General features: G+C 54.0%; 2 protein-coding genes across 2 annotated transcripts in view; one reads left to right on the forward strand and one right to left on the reverse strand.

The window, feature by feature from the left end:
- RNF207 (ring finger protein 207) overlaps window positions 1-15519 on the forward strand; it is a 196406-nt gene that overhangs the window by 80540 nt on the left and 100347 nt on the right. The window lies entirely within an intron of this gene.
- Window positions 1-15519, reverse strand: part of ACOT7 (acyl-CoA thioesterase 7) — a 90793-nt gene that overhangs the window by 32745 nt on the left and 42529 nt on the right. The window contains exon 7 of the mRNA XM_067718361.1: window positions 450-566. Within this exon, the coding sequence (XP_067574462.1) occupies window positions 450-566 (117 nt within the window). The remainder of the gene's footprint in view (window positions 1-449; window positions 567-15519) is intronic.

Genomic DNA, 15519 nt, shown 5'->3' on the forward strand with positions numbered 1-15519 from the left:
GACGGTGCAGGCAGGCTGGCCGAGGAGAGGGCCGGAGGCTTCTCTGCTCTGCCCCCGCCACTGCGTACGGCACGGGTGACCCGTGCCCCCCCCAGAGAGGTTATGTGCCGCCATGGGATCTGGTGGCAGTGGTCGCAGCAACTGTGTGCGTCGGGTTTCGCAGGGCTCCGTGCCTGGGGCAGTTTAAGAGGACGAGTTTATGTGGCTCTTCAGCAGGATAAAGGCCCCAATCGCAACTGAGTTACAGAATGTACCAGACTGAAAAGTCAAACCTGCAAACCGTAACTTCACAGATGCATCACCAAAGGCAGACTCGAGGCTCTGGCTCCTGTGTCCTGGCAGATGGGCAGAGGCCAGGGCCCGGGACAGGCAGGGTGAACCAAAGCAAACTGTACACGGGACCCAAGCAGCCAAGGCAGCGCCCCTCTTTGTTGGCGGAGTTCTCTTACCTTTTCGGATCTTGTCGTAAAAGTTAATGGCGTCCACGGAAGCCGTGACGATGTTGGTCTTGCAGTGACGCGCGGCCACGATCCCGGCCACCTCGTCCATGAGCTTCATGGTGACCCCTGCAGAGAAGGGCAGGCGGCAGGTTAGACATGGGGAAGGGGAGCCTATTGCCTGTCCTGGAAACAAGTTATGGGAAACAATGCCCCCATTCCCACCCGCAGGGCCGCAAACCTGGCTTCCTTGAGAGCTTTGGAAGATGACTGTGGCTGAGGTTCTAGGCCACTGACAAAGTGACGACCATTCTCCTAACCTCTACAGGCATCCTATCCTGCCAGGAAAGCTTTGTCACACTCTCCACCAGAATGGCCGCAATCAGAAAGCCAGATGCCAAGCACCGGTGAGAATGTGGAGAAATCGGAACCCTCTACACGGCTGCTGGGGATGGAAATGGTGCAGCCGCTTTGAAAACAGTTGGGAGGATCTTGAAAGGCTAAACACAGAGCTGCTATGTGACTCAGCAACTCCACTCCTAGGTGTGCACCGGAGAGAAATATAAACAGGCGTTCACGCAAAGACTTATACACGAGTTTTCGATCCCATGAGAGCATTACTCATAATAGCCCCAGGATGGAAGCAACCCAAATGTGCACCAGCCAATAAATGCACAAGGAAAATGTGGCATAGCCACACAATGGAATATTATTTAGCAGTAAAAAGAAACAAAGCACTGATAGAGGCTGCAAAATGGATGAACCCTAACATTACGCTGAGTAAAAGAAGCCAGACACAGGGCTTCCCTGGTGGCGCAGTGGTTGAGTCTGCCTGCCGATGCGGGGGACACGGGTTCGTGCCCCGGTCCGGGAAGATCCCACACGCCGCGGAGCGGCTGGGCCCATGAGCCATGGCCGCTGAGCCTGCGCGTCCGGAGCCTGTGCTCCGCAACGGGAGAGGCCACAGCAGTGAGAGGCCCGCATACCGCAAACAAAACAAAAACAAAAGAAGCCAGACACAAAAGACCACATCTTGGAGGATTCCACTTATATGAAATCTCCAGAATAGGCAAGTCCATAGGTACAGAAAGTAGACGAGTGGCTGCCTAGGGACAGGGGATGTGGGAGAAGTGGGGAACGGCTGCCAGTGTGGTTATGAGGCTTCTCTTCGGGGTGATGAAAATGTTCTGAAATTGATTGTGGTGACGGTTGTGTAACTCTGAACAGACTAAAAATCAATGACTTGTAATGGGTGAGCTGTACGGCATGTGAATTACATCTCAATAAAGCTGTTATATAAGAAAACAAACAAAACTAGACAAGTGGGCTGACTGAAAGAGCGCTGTCGGGCCAAGGTGTCTAAAACCTCAGGCCGTAGACGTTTTCTTCTGCTTGCGCCCCCTTAATTGACGGGATCAGGACGGCATACCTGCTGCTAACCCCCCACCCCCCGTTCCTGCCCCACCAAGGGCAACACAATATTCTTCTTATCTTATATTTAAAACCTTAAACCATATCTTTTATTAGGTCAAACTACATGAAATGGCCAATATTCAACCGTTTTGACCTATAAAAGCAGCAAAATGATATTGATCTACCTGACAACTATCAGAAATCTTAAAATTTATGGGGACTTCCCTGGTGGCGCAGTGGTTAAGAGCCCGCCTGCCAATACAGGGGACACGGGTTCGAGCCCTGTTCCGGGAAGATCCCATGTGCCGCGGAGCAACTAAGCTCGTGAGCCACAACTACTGAGCCTGCGCTCTAGAGCCCGTGAGCCACAACTATGGAAGCCAGCGCGCCTAGAGCCCGTGCTCCGCAACAAGAAAAGCCACCGCAATGAGAAGCCCGCGCACCGCAACGAAGAGTAGCCCCCACTCGCCACAACTAGAGAAAGCCTGCGCGCAGCAACGAAGACCCAACACAGCCAAAAACAAACAACAACAACAAAAAGTTATGTACATTCACCCAAGGATACAGAATGATTTCTAAAAATGCAGAGAGAGGCAGGCTCATAAAACCCTGGCTCCCAGGGAGTCATGTTTCAGGTGGGGCTCGTGAACTTCAGTGCCTGCAGGGCCAGGCAGGTGACGCCCGACAGCTGACGGCGAGGAGAGCTGGCGGGGACCCTTCTACAGGACAGCTGCTGCTCGGCCCCTCCTACTGTCCCTCAGCCCCAGGAACAAGGGCCCAGCACGACCAGACTAACGATGTTTTAAGAGAAGCCTGGAACCTACAAGTTTATGAGGAATCTACCAATTTTTAAACATTGGTGATTAATTAAATCTCTCTTTACTGTGAAGGGGAAACAAAATACAATAAACTAAAAACAGGACAGAAGCCCCATCTGTAATGGACCAGAGGCCTCGTACAGATACTACAGCAGAAGACACTAGTTATAAGGAACGTGGGAGACAGGGAGGGGCCCTCTGTCTGGGAGAGGCATACCTGGGGGTTGGTATACTCTTCTCTCTACCTTTGTGTGTATTTGAGCACGTCCATGATAAAAAAGTTTTTTTAAGAAAAACATTAGGGTTGTTGATTTTAAAATTATGCTTCTATTACCACGACTTTTCTCATGCAAGATCCTGATGATGACGATGAAGCATGGAGACAACGGGGCAGAGTTAGCGGGCACCTGCCGCTCTCAAAGCGTTTTCAAAGATACTGCGTCAACGGAGGCTCAAAGTCACACAAGGTCCAATTCTAAAGAGAGTGCGAACGAGAGGCTGGGGAAAGGCTCTTCGGCAGAAAACAGAACCACCGGTGCCAGGTGTTAACCCTGGGCGGCTGGCAGGGCAGGGCGGCTCCGGGCTTCAAGCAGCTTGGCGCTCAAGGTCTGAGACGAGGGGTAACACTGGCTTTGCGAGGAGCCTCTGGGGGGTTAAGTCATATTGGAAATGGACCCGGGAAGCCATGCCTAAGCCCAGCACGAGTCCTTCCTGGCCTTTCTACCCACGGTGAGGGAGGGGCCTTGATGAAGGCGGGGCAAGCGCTGGCTTAGCAGCCAAGTCCCTCACTGGCCTGGGGCTCCAAAGAGGTGAAAACACAGGCCAGCATACAGGTCACCTGGCGGGGGAGGGCCCTGTCCCTCCCACATGGTGGTTCAGAGCTGGGAGGGCCTGGGCCTGAGCGCCCCCTGCCCCCGCCTGGCTGGGGACCCTGAGCGGGCAGATCATCCTCCGAGCTTTGGGCTCTGCATCTGCAAATTAGAAGAAGTGGCAGCAGGGACACGCAGGTGACCGTGCAGAGCGAACAGGAGCTGAGCCGCTGCAGCTCAGAGACTCAGGGGCTCGTGAGCGCCGCTGACCTCCACCCTGGTTTAACTCGGGGCTTTGGGTAGAGAGCTGTGGTCTAGAGGGTAAATGTCAACAGAAAGAGAAAGATGAGGGAAATGTCTCAGAACACCAGGAAACACGCTGGGCAAGGGCGACACACACCACCTGCGGATGAGGCCGTGGGTCACTGTGCGTGTTTGCGCCTGCGTGTGTGTGTGCACGTGCGTGTGTTTGTTTCCTAGAGGGAGTGAGGGAGCCCAGACTGAGTGCTCCTAGGCTGACCTGCCTCATAAAATTCACGTCGTTAGAGCAGCTGGACAAGTGGTCCCACTCTCGAAAGGACTCGGTGTGAGCTGGAGGCTTGAATTCAGAAGGTGTTTCCCGTAGACTTACTCCAAGTGCGATAAGTGACCAGCAAAGCTCATTCGGGGTCTGGGGTCGGCTGCATTTGCCATGAAACACAGCTGCAAAGACGATAATTTATGACGTTAAGCAAAGGCCGATCCAGAGTCTTGAAACAGTTGAATGCAAGAAGGATGAAGAGACAGAGGGGATTCTGGTAAAACTGTATGCGTGTGTCACGGGGGAGTGGGGTTTGCGGGCATTTTAACCAGAGGATGTTAGAAATTTATGATGGAATGTGTACTACGTGCGGCTGTCCTGTTTTTCGATGGAGACACCAGCGAACTCAGCCACATCAGGGTCCTTCTGGGAACAGATGAGACAGAGATAGCCAGAGATTTTTTTCGAGAGAAAAACAAAGAAAGGCGACACTGGAGTCTGGTGCAGGATGGTGGTGGGAGCAGAGAACTAGACGAAAAACAGCGGGCGTTTACGGAGGTCCAGGCGCAGGCAATGCTCCAGCACGTGGCTCAGAGCCCCTCGGGCTGGAAGGACACTGTCCTTGTTCACTGATGCCCCCTGGGGCCGGCCCCATGGTAGGCTCTTAGCACATACCGAGTGTAAGAACAAATGAATGAACGAACGAACGAATGAGTGCTGGCCCTCCCTGGACAGCAGCCTCGGAGGGGGAAGGGCCCTTATTGTCTCCGTTTTACAAAGCAGGAAGCAGAGGCACAGCGAGGCACGTATCCATGGCTCACGCTGGCTCACGCCCTCGGGCAGAGGTGGGGACCAGCTCCTGACCACAGGGCACCAGAGGCCACGCCGACTCTCGACCCAGATCCCACGGTACTGAGACTAAGACAGGACTGTGGAGAAGACAGCTCAAGTTCCTGCTGAGAGGTGGCGGTGGCAGCGACATCCGTGTGTGCAGGGTGGGGGTCCCGGATCCAGAGCTCCCAAGTCACCGGGTGGTGTTATCGGGGAGGGGTGGCTTGGAGTTTGGAAAGAAAGAATTTATATTGGGATTAATGTTTAGAACACAGAAGGTACCTACAATTAATCCCTTATTTGTAGGTCCTGAAAAGCAGAAGCTAAGAATGGAAGACTAAATGGAACAAGTAATAATCAGCTCCTTCAACCAGCATTTTGCCCCATTTATCCAAAATGCAGGGACTTCCCTGGTGGCGCAGTGGTTAAGAATCCGCCTGGCAACGCAGAGGACCCAGGTTCGATCGCTGGTCCAGGAAGATCCCACATGCCGTGGAGCAACTAAGCCCGTGTGCCACAACTACTGAGCCCACGCGCCACAACTGCTGAGCCTGTGCTCTAGAGCCCGCGCGCCTACAGCCTGTGCTCCGCAACAAGAGAAGCCACCGCGATGAGAAGCCCGCGCACCGCAACCAAGACCCAACGCAGCCAAAAATAAAAAATAAAAAACAATTTTAAAATGCAGGTAGAGGTTCCACGAGGGACTTCACTGTTACTAAATATACTGCAGGATCCAAAGCATCCCTAGCCAGGACGGGCTCTGAGCCCAGGGCACACGGGGCGGGGCGGGGGAACGCGAGCAGCTGGCTGAGCTCCTGCTGCCTGCTGCCCCGTCACCCCGGTGTGGTGCCCCCAGGCCATCACATCACGTGACACGGAAGCTGGCACACGGTGGGGACACGCCTTACGGTCCCCGTGTCCTGACCAATTCAGAACCTGACACACAGCGCTCAGAAAGGGCTGCAAGTAAGTAAGTGAATCGGGGACCAAAGGAACGCTGAATCGACCCCAGGAAGCAGCTCCAATAGCGAGTCACAAGGCCCAAACTTGGGTAACAATCACAGTTAGTCCAGGTGAGGCCAGGAAAAGCCAGGTGAGCTGCTAGGGGACGTGTCTGATGACAAAATCACTATTCATCTCACACGTGAAGAGACAGCCCCCTGCCGACCCCAAGAGCCAGCAACAAATCTGAGCTGGGAGACCAGGGAGAGAACTGCGATTGGCTGAGACCCACAGGAAACAGGTGGTTACAGAGATGGCTCCTGGACTGAGGCCCTGGCCTCCCGGGGCCCGGGTCAGGAGGCAGACGTGACCCCACCACACGAGTCTACTATCAGACGATAGCCCAAATCGGGGCTGATCCCAGGTACTGGGACAGTGATATACGGGCAGCTGGTGACAAGGCTGAGGAGGAATCCCAGCACTGAGGGACAGGAGGTCTGCTCCACAAGGAGAGGAGCTCCAGACGGGTCCCACCTGGACCATCTGCGCCCACCTCCGTTATCTCTACCTCCCGGGGACCACGGTGGGGTCAGTGGGAAGTGACAGCAAGGTAGATTTTAGGGCTCACTATACGGAAAAACTTTCTGGGGGAAAAACAGACTTGTGCAGAACTCAAGTGTTTGGCCTTCTACAGGCGGGGCTCCCGGACCCCCGCTTTGTGTGCGGGTAGCACGGGGTCAGCGCTGGAAGCAGAAATCTGTGCCCGCGGCTCCCAGCGGCCCCGAGTCTGTTCTCACAAACGCGACAGAGAAGCGTGAAGCATAACCGGGCCCTCTGGGGTCCTGTGCGCAAAGTGGACTCTGGCGGCTACTTAGAGGGAAAGGAACTGATCTCTTAAAACCGAGATTACAGGCACCTCAGAGACATTGCGAGCTCGGTTCCAGACCCCTGCGATACAGGGAATTTAGAAATAGAGTTGGTCAAACGAATTTTTTGGTTTCCCAGTGCATATAAAAGTTATGTTTCTACTACACTGTAGTCTATTAAGTGTGCAATAGCATTATGTCTAAAAAAGCAATGTACATACCTTAAATAAAAAAGAATTTATTGCTAAAAAATGCTAACCATCATCTGGGCTTTCAGTGAGTTGTAATCTTTTTGCAACAGCAACTGTTGCAACCAAAGTCACTGATCTTGGGTCACCATAACAAATACAAGAATAATGAAAAAATTTGAAATATTCCAAGAATTACCAAAATGTGATACGGAGACATGAAGGGAGCAAATACTGTTGGAAAACGGGTGCTGGACAGAGTTGCTCAATGGAGAGTTGCCACAAGCCTTCAATTTGTTAAAAAAAAAAAAAAAAATCTGTGAAGCGCAATAAAGTGAAGCTTTTTCAATAAAACAAGGTCTGCCTGTATAATAAAATGTTGATTACGAGCCCTCTTCCCTCTTCCCGGTGAGGAACAACCCTGGACCCATCGCTGCATGGGTCTGGGCTGAGACATTCTTGTTCTCTGTTGCTAAGAGAAAATGGCCCTTGCAGAAAACAGACGATAAAATCCACATAATCTCATCCCGTTATGACATTTGTAAAGAAAGACTGTTATCACAAAATACCCTCATCTATGATGGTAGACACAAGACATTACAAGCAATGTGTCCACTGAGAAAAATAAATTTTGTTTAAAAACAGAAACAACCAGAAACCCAGCTGCCTGGTTTGTAACTGCCCTTCCTCTTACTGTGCCCAGCCGGGCCCCCTGTCCTGCCAGAGGGAGCCACCAGCCCTCTTTGACACTGGAAGTCACCTTCTCCCCTTCACTTTTTTACGCTTTAATTAAAAATATCAAGTATCCGAGTTTTCTCAAAAGTGCCTCGGGCTTCTCTGGTGGCGCAGTGGTTGAGAGTCCGCCTGCTGATGCAGGGGACACGGGTTCGTGCCCCGGTCCGGGAAGATCCCACGTGTCGCGGAGCGGCTGGGCCCGTGAGCCACGGCCGCTGAGCCTGCGCGTCCGGAGCCTGTGCTCCGCAACGGGAGAGGCCACAACAGCGAGAGGCCCGCGTACCGCCAAAAAAAAAAAAAAAAAAAAAAAAAAAAAGCCTCTTTCCAGGTTCCCACTGAAAAACCTCATCAATTCATTCCTATTTAGATACAATAGGTGCCGCTGACGATGGGAAAAGAACTTTGGCAAATTAGTCTGTCGTGAGCTGCTCTTATTACCCGAGATTCGCCATTTAAAAGATGACAACAAAACTGTAGGATTTGTTGCCCTTGGATACTGCGTTCATTTCAGGAATTATGGGAAGGAAAAAAGTAAGACTTGCTTGGCCACTAACATACAGATAAACATCGGGTACCGGAGACATTTTGGAATCTAACGCTTAACTGCTTACAGGTTTGCTTTTGTTTTTGTTTTTAAAGTACCGACAACACGTTGACCGGCTTAAAAATAGAGGCTGAATTTTCTTTTCCCGGGCCTGCCTGGCTGACTGTAGCGCGCCTGCTGCAAACCCAAAGCAGCCGTTGGCAGCTCAGAGCCCCGCGCCACCGACTGCGCTGTGGGGGGCGATTCGTGATGCCCCCATTTCTATATTTAGTCCCAGCTGAAGGGGTGTGGGTGCCGGCCTCCTATATTAAGAAAACGATAGTAAGTTCATCTTATTTTAACTAGCCCACCGTTTGGAAATTACAGGGGGAGTTATCCTAAGAGCCGGTTGAGCGACAGCCTCCCGAGACTTGTCTGGCTTCTCCCCCTTCAGGTTCCAAATGTACTTGCAGGTCTCTGGGAACCGGGACCAAGGGCAGAGGAATATTAATTAAGGTAGCTAATAAAGGTTGTTTTTGGAAATTAATGCACAGTGAGTGAGGATGATTGGTTTCTAATGACAAATGTCAAAGGTGGGATCTGGCGGAGGCCTCAGGCACAGCTGGATGTGGCTCCCCCCTGGCCCCGGGGCAGCGCAGGCCCAGGGAGCCGGGGTGGGGTGGGGGTGGGGGCTGCCCGGCCACGAGGCCACGTCTTACTTCTGTATCAGGGAACTGCAGAAGGTCACAATTAAGTTTGCTTACTGCTGTTTGAGAATCAATGCCTTCCGTGTTTTGAACAGGCAACAGGGGAAGTAGGGCACACGTGTTCCTGCCCCAAATGCCATGGAGAGCAGGGAAAGGTGGCAGTGGTTACGCACGAGCCCCTCCCAGTGGGACGTGGTGGCCTCGCCGGAGTCCACACAAGGCAAGGTCACGCCTTTGATGGCCCACAACCACTCTGGAGGGCGTCAGTTTCCTCCCAGGAGTCCAGGCCGCAGGCAGGGGTGAGGCTAACACAGAAGAATTCACGCTCCTGACGCTGAGCAGGAAAGACACCGTTAGGGGACGTCTGCCGTGTGTGCCCCTAGTGATCGCAACCAAAGGGGAAGCAAAAGCTGACTAACGGGGCACCACAACCCCAAGCACCGGTCCGTTCGTAGGGAAGGACGTGCGCAGGCTGTAGAGCCGGCTGGGTTTCTCAGGTGAGATGCTTTGCAGCTCAGGAAGCAGAGGGGCCAGGAGCCTCACACGTCCCCAGCTGCTCAGGGGACCAGTGCGGGCAGGAGGAAACCAGTTCCGGGATGGGTGTCAGCAGGCCCTTTGGGCGGGGAGGCAGCAAGCAAGCTCACGGGCAGCTCATAGCGCCTGGGGCTTCAGGGCTGTAACCAGACCCCAGCTCCCGCCCTTCCATCCAGATGGACAGGAAGCTGCTCTCTGGAGCCTTCGCGGCAGAGAACAGTATTTTCAGAAACAAGGATTCTTGGAAAGTGAGAACTGGAAGGAACGGGGGCCATCGCCTAACACAACTCAGCCTCGCGATGAAGAAACGGGGGTCCACACTGGCCTTCACGCCCTCACCTCTTGACCCCATGAGACCAGAATCTCCTCGAAAGGAGGAAACACGGCTTCCGGGCCTCCTTGCTTCGTCCCTGGCCACAGGTTGGACACCCACTCTAGTACGCAGCAGAGGCTCCAACGAAATGAGGTCACAGAGCTGGAGAGGAGCATCTGTGCCTCCTTCTGCATTTTTCTGTGAAATCGGTTCCTCCTCCAGGTGCAGAGGACCGCTTTTTCATAACTGCCCCACGAAACCCGAGCAGACACGAGCGTCTGTGCAGGGGTCGCACGCCTCGCCTCGCCTCCCAGACCTCCTTCGCTTGGCGGGGGCTCCTCTTGGCCCGCGTGCCCCCTGCCACCCCGGGGCTGCCATTTCTGCCTCCCCCTCTTCCTTCAGGTCCCGCGAGGTCCCCCGGCCTCGGGATCCTGGGGCAGCCGTGTGTGTCCCCTTGGCGGCTGGACGCTCGTGTGCAGGACGTGCTGCAGGAGCACTTCTGTCTCTGGACGTCTCAGGCGGCGCAGTGACTGCGTCCCCGAGCCCCCCACGGGGCTGGCACACGGGAGGGGCTGCCGGATGCTCACTGAGTCAGGGGCTGTCCTCACGTGTCCTCTGGGGGGCTGACCTGCTGTTGCCCCCGTCAGTTCTGGGGCCCCTCTGCTCACTCAGGGACCGTCTTCTCTCTCTCATCTTCACTCTCTTTGGTCCCTTCACTCAGCACGTGGCCCGTCTACACCGCAGGGAAGGGATCCGTCCAGGCCTGGGGAGCAAGCAGGCCGGGGTGGGGGCCGTTTTACAGGGGGTGGTCAGGAAAGCCCTCTCCTTTTCTCCAGAGACCAGAAGACAGAGAGAGGGATCTGCGCAGCTGTTTGGGGACCACAACCCCGGCAGAGGGACGAGCAGGCGGAGGGCCCGCAGGTGGAGGTGCCCTCCCGCCACCACATCCCAGGAACTCGAGGAGCAGAGCCCAGCAGCTGACATGGTGGGGCGGGAGGCGTGTGGCGAGACGGGTCCTGGAGGCCTTGGGAGCGGAGAAGCGGCACGAGCGGAAGGCTGGGCTTCTGCTTGGAGTCAGACGGGAGCCAGCGAGGGGGCCGAGCAGGCCCGGCTTGACCTGCCTTTGGCTCTGAGTGGACCAGGGAGGCTGCTGGGCTGCTCCTGGTCACGGAACTCGGACCAGGTGTGAGGCCATTTCCACGGTAAGGCGCATGTCCCGGAGGCGATGGTGGAGGTGGCGAGAACTCAGGTTCTGACGTTTTGAACGTAGAGCCCGAGGGACTGGCTGACAGATGAGGCAGAGCCTTGGAGTGAGACTGAGTCCCGGAGGACCACAGGCATTCTGGCTCGACAAGCAGAAGGGTGGCCTGGCCGCCACCACCGGGGGAGCAGTGGAGCTCCGTGCCGGACATCAAGTCGGAGAGGCAGCTAGAGTCAGGAGCCGCCGGCCTAGGCTGGTGTGAGACACAGGAGTCCCGGGGTGGGCGGGGGGGAGTGCAGGGGCGAGGATGGGGCCCCGGGTACCCGATGCCGGGCAGGACAGGAAGGAAGGCGGAACGGCACAGGGACTGAAGGGGTGGCAGCGGGCGGAGGAGAGCAGGGAAGGGCGATCCTGGGCCTTGGGAAGGAGGTGGCAGGGTGGAGGGGAGCCGGCTGAACTGTGAGGGCCAGACCCGCCCACCGGCTTTGGGTCAGAAATGACTTTGACAGGAGGCACGGGTTGCAGCAGGCTCCAGGGAGGACCCTGAGAGGGACTGGACTCGGGGGACGGGAGGGATGGAGTGCAGACACCCCAGGGTGCCGAGCAGAAAGCGCGGTGCTGGGGGTAGGGAGAGTGGGTCAGGCAGACACGCGTCCCCTGCAGGAGCGTGGGCACCACAGGGCACCGTGAAGCACAGGGCAGAGCCTGTCCTATGAGTGGGCCCAACCCGGCAGCTCAGTCTGAGGACATGGGAGCCACATGCCCAGCTGGATTTACGGCCCGTGATTCTAACAGAGAAAAGCTGCCAATGGCTCAGGACATGGCCACCGGGCAGCGTCACCTCAAACCGTCTTTCCAAAAGATTTCTTTCATTCACTCAATGGCCGTTCACCGAGCTCCTTCTCTGCAGAGCACCACGGGAGACAGGCAAGGGACAGGGGGACGTCCAGGAGACGAGCGCCTGAGAAAACCACAACCAGCACGGGGGGCAGGACGAGAGAGGCCGTGGCGTGGAGCGGGGTGAAGGGCGTGCAGCTGCCTGGGAGGGAGGGGCTCAGGGGGCACCAGGAGGGCGTGGGATTTGGGATGGGCAGGCGGACGGCGCCAGGTGGGAAGAACAGGGTGAACAAAGACACCGAGACAGGAGAGCAAGAGGCGCGTTGAGGGGAAGAAAAGCACAGGCTGAGCGCAGGGAGCCATGAGCCGCGAGGCAGCAGGGGCCCACGGCTAAGAGCCACGCACACCACGGGCAGAGCTGGGGCGCCCCCATCACTGGGGTCTCCCCTCTGATCTGGCCCTCACGGCCAGATGGGTCTTGGCAAAGCACAGTGGTCCCGGGTTTGGGGAGCACGCTTCCTTTCACATCCGGCCAGTTGTGGCAGCAACACCCCCTCTCGGGCTGGGAAACCCATGCGGAAACAGCCGACAGAGGGCCGGGCGAGGAGAGTCCCCCAGGAAAGAAATCAGAGCAAAGGACATCTCAGGAACCAACGCGGGAGAAGGGAACGCCATCTTCAAGAAGATGAATCAAAGGCGCAGACACAAAACCAACGCCCCCTTTTCATCAAATTATGAAAAAGTCATGTTTCATGATCCGAGTTAAAATTCACTGACACAAAACACACCTTAGAAAACAAACAGACCTGCAAACAAAAACAATGAAAAGAAGTTTTTCTATTTCAGGCAAGCCTTTTTTATTATTATTCATTTTACATGCTGCTACCTTACTGAATTTTTAATTCTTTGAGTTACTTTTATCACTGAATCTCTTGGGTTCGCCAGGTATGTTACTGCGCCATCTGCAAAGCCAGATAGCTTTACTTCTTTTCTGCCACTTCCTGTGCCTTTATTTTTTTCCTCCTGTTTTACTGCAGTGGCTAAAATCTCCAAAACAACGTTAACTAGGGTCCTTGCCTTACTCCTAACCTCAGGGGACGATCCTCTGGGCTCCCCTCTGAGTAAGATGCTCACTCTAGGGCTTTTATCATGTTCGGGAAGTAAAATCAATTCCTACTCCGAGTGTTTTTATCAAGGATGGGTGTCCGGGTGAGTGACTGTGGCAAGAACCTAAACAGCCCCGCAGATAGCTGCTGGGTCACCCCTTTCAGCTGACCACGGGGGAGGGGAGAGCGGAGGGGAAACGGCCTTTTCTGGGCTGAGATCCCAGAACTACCAAGAGGAGACAGAGGGGACGGCACATTGATTCATGCAGGACTCAGAAGGCAGAAGCCCAAAGCCCGGCCAGCGCTTCTGCACAGAGGCCCTGAAATTCAGAACCACGGAGAAGCAGCCAGCCCGCCTTCCCACACAGCAAAACGAGGGCCCTCTGCTCACTCCCTGCGTCTTTTCTATCCCCTCGATGAATTATCGGAGGCTCTGTCCCTGCAGCCAGGAAAGGAGGGAAGACCCAGCATCTGACAGGAGTCCTGGATTCCATCTGTGATTTCCAACCCTTCCTACTACATCTCTCACCAGTTCAGCGTTGCCAAGATCTGTGTTGTGTGTGTGTTTTTTAAGTCGCAGGGTAGGAGCCAGTCCTCAAGACGAAGACTATCCCATGTGTGAAAATCACAGAAAACAGGACAGGGAGGAGGTTTTCAAAGACCCATACGCAGTGCAGAATTACTGAATAAAAGCCAAATTAGCACCCATCTCAGTTCACCGTTTCCTCCTGCGATTGGCATCTACTGATTTACAGTTTACAGGAGACTTTCATTCAAATGACTTAGACACCATTCTTGCCGACAGTATTCTCTCTATAGGAAAATACAATAAAATCACAGGACTCAGTGTTTCCAGTCCGGTATTTATTTTGTTCCTTCATGCCTGGTGAGTTATGAGGCACTATAAGAAGTGATTAGGTTTGGTAAGATTATTAGGCATGGTTTTCAAATCATGAGCACAAAACCCCTACTAAAATAGGCACTAAACATTGTAAAGCCATTGTAGACGCTTCTTTAACACGCGTTAAAAAACGCGCTCGTTTTAAATGCAGCCGCACAGCCTCCGTAAATGAGCACGATGTGCTGTAGGTTTCTAGGGGATTCCAACAGTTCCCTCGCTTCCTGCATTTCACGGACGCCTCTCAGCACGTGAGGAAAGATCGGACTGAAGAGTATAAACTTTTTGCCAAGGAGACAGTGATGATGGAAATGCCACATTTAGTGAACTTCCAACATCTGGATGAAATAAGCAAAATTTCTAGCATAGAGTTTCACAAATTTCAGGTAGAGCGGAGCTCTATGAGGCTCAAAGACAGTTCTTAGCAGTTACAGAAGCCCGGCCTTTGGCTGACAAGGGCTGGCAAAGAACAAGAAGGCTGGTGAGGCCACGGCTGCTCTCAGAGAAGAAAGATACCCTGATTGTCACAACATTCACGGGGCTGGAAAGCACCCTTTGTTGTAAAGTACAGCTTCCCTTAGGTAGGACTAAGTTAATCGTACCTAAGGGCGTCGCGGGCAGAGTTTAGTTGAGAGAGGAAAATGATCATGAAATTGAAAAAGAAATACACAGAAGAGGATTAGTTAAAAAAAGAAACAAACTTGAAAAATATATCTCAGGGGCTTCCCTGGTGGCGCAGTGGTTGAGAGTCTGCCTGCCGATGCAGGGGACGCGGGTTCGAGCCCCGGTCCGGGAAGATCCCACATGCTGCGGAGCGGCTGGGCCCGTGAGCCATGGCCGCTGAGCCTGCGCGTCCGGAGCCTGTGCTCCGCAGCGGGAGAAGCCACAGCAGTGGGAGGCCCGCGTACGGCAAAGAAAAAAAAAATCTCAGATCAGGGCCCATTCTCTGATTCTGACAGGTCCAGGGCCCCTCATCCCAAGCTTTTCAACCCAAGCCTGACCTGTGCCTCTTGTTCACGGAAGAAGCTTCTGCAAAGCACCTCTCTGGCTCTGTGTGAAACCCTGGAGCCAACACAAAGAATAAGACTGAGCCCTGCTCCTGAGGCATCCCCTGGTAGAAGTATCAGTGTAATCCTGCACAGAGTGGTACCACTGGAACTGGGTTTTGAAGGATCAACAGGAATTTTCAAGAGTGGAGAAGCAAGGAGAACTTGGCATTCCAGGCCACTGGAAATGAAGAGTGCAGACGAACGGCACGTGCAAGTTCCAGTCATGCCTGGGGGACGATGAATTGCTCGGTGCCCCCAGAGGAGCGGTGCCCGGACTCCACCACCCACACAACTTCTGCTAACGTCTAAACCACTTAAGAACATTTCCCCTTATGTTTTTCTTTAAAACGACTTGTTTTTTAAAGTTTACTTTGACCTCATCTGAGATGATAATCTCCATTAAATTACGGGTTTGATGTGCTACTTATATTTTCCCTAAATCACACAAAAAAATAATTACACACTGTTAAAGTAAAAAGTGTCCCTCTGGAGCCTGGAACTAAGTCCTCTTGTGTTCCAGCCGTGGTTCCCAAGCTGGGAACTTCAAGGCCTGTATTTTCTGAGGTGGAATCTGATTAAAGGAAGAAACACATGCAAACGCCAGAGGCAAAAACATGCTGAATTAAGCCCTCTTTCTTAGCGGGTCACACTGTCACTCCCTGGTGACTTCACTGTCCCCCAAAGGGCCCTGCCCTGACCCACGGGCCGCCACTAAACATCTCGTGGCCATGAGCTCCCAGGGCTGCGTGTGACCCTCCCTTAGAACTGTCACCCATCTGACTTTCATTCCCA

The sequence above is a fragment of the Pseudorca crassidens genome, chromosome 2, assembly GCF_039906515.1.
Source record: "Pseudorca crassidens isolate mPseCra1 chromosome 2, mPseCra1.hap1, whole genome shotgun sequence".
Classification (NCBI taxonomy): domain Eukaryota; kingdom Metazoa; phylum Chordata; class Mammalia; order Artiodactyla; family Delphinidae; genus Pseudorca; species Pseudorca crassidens.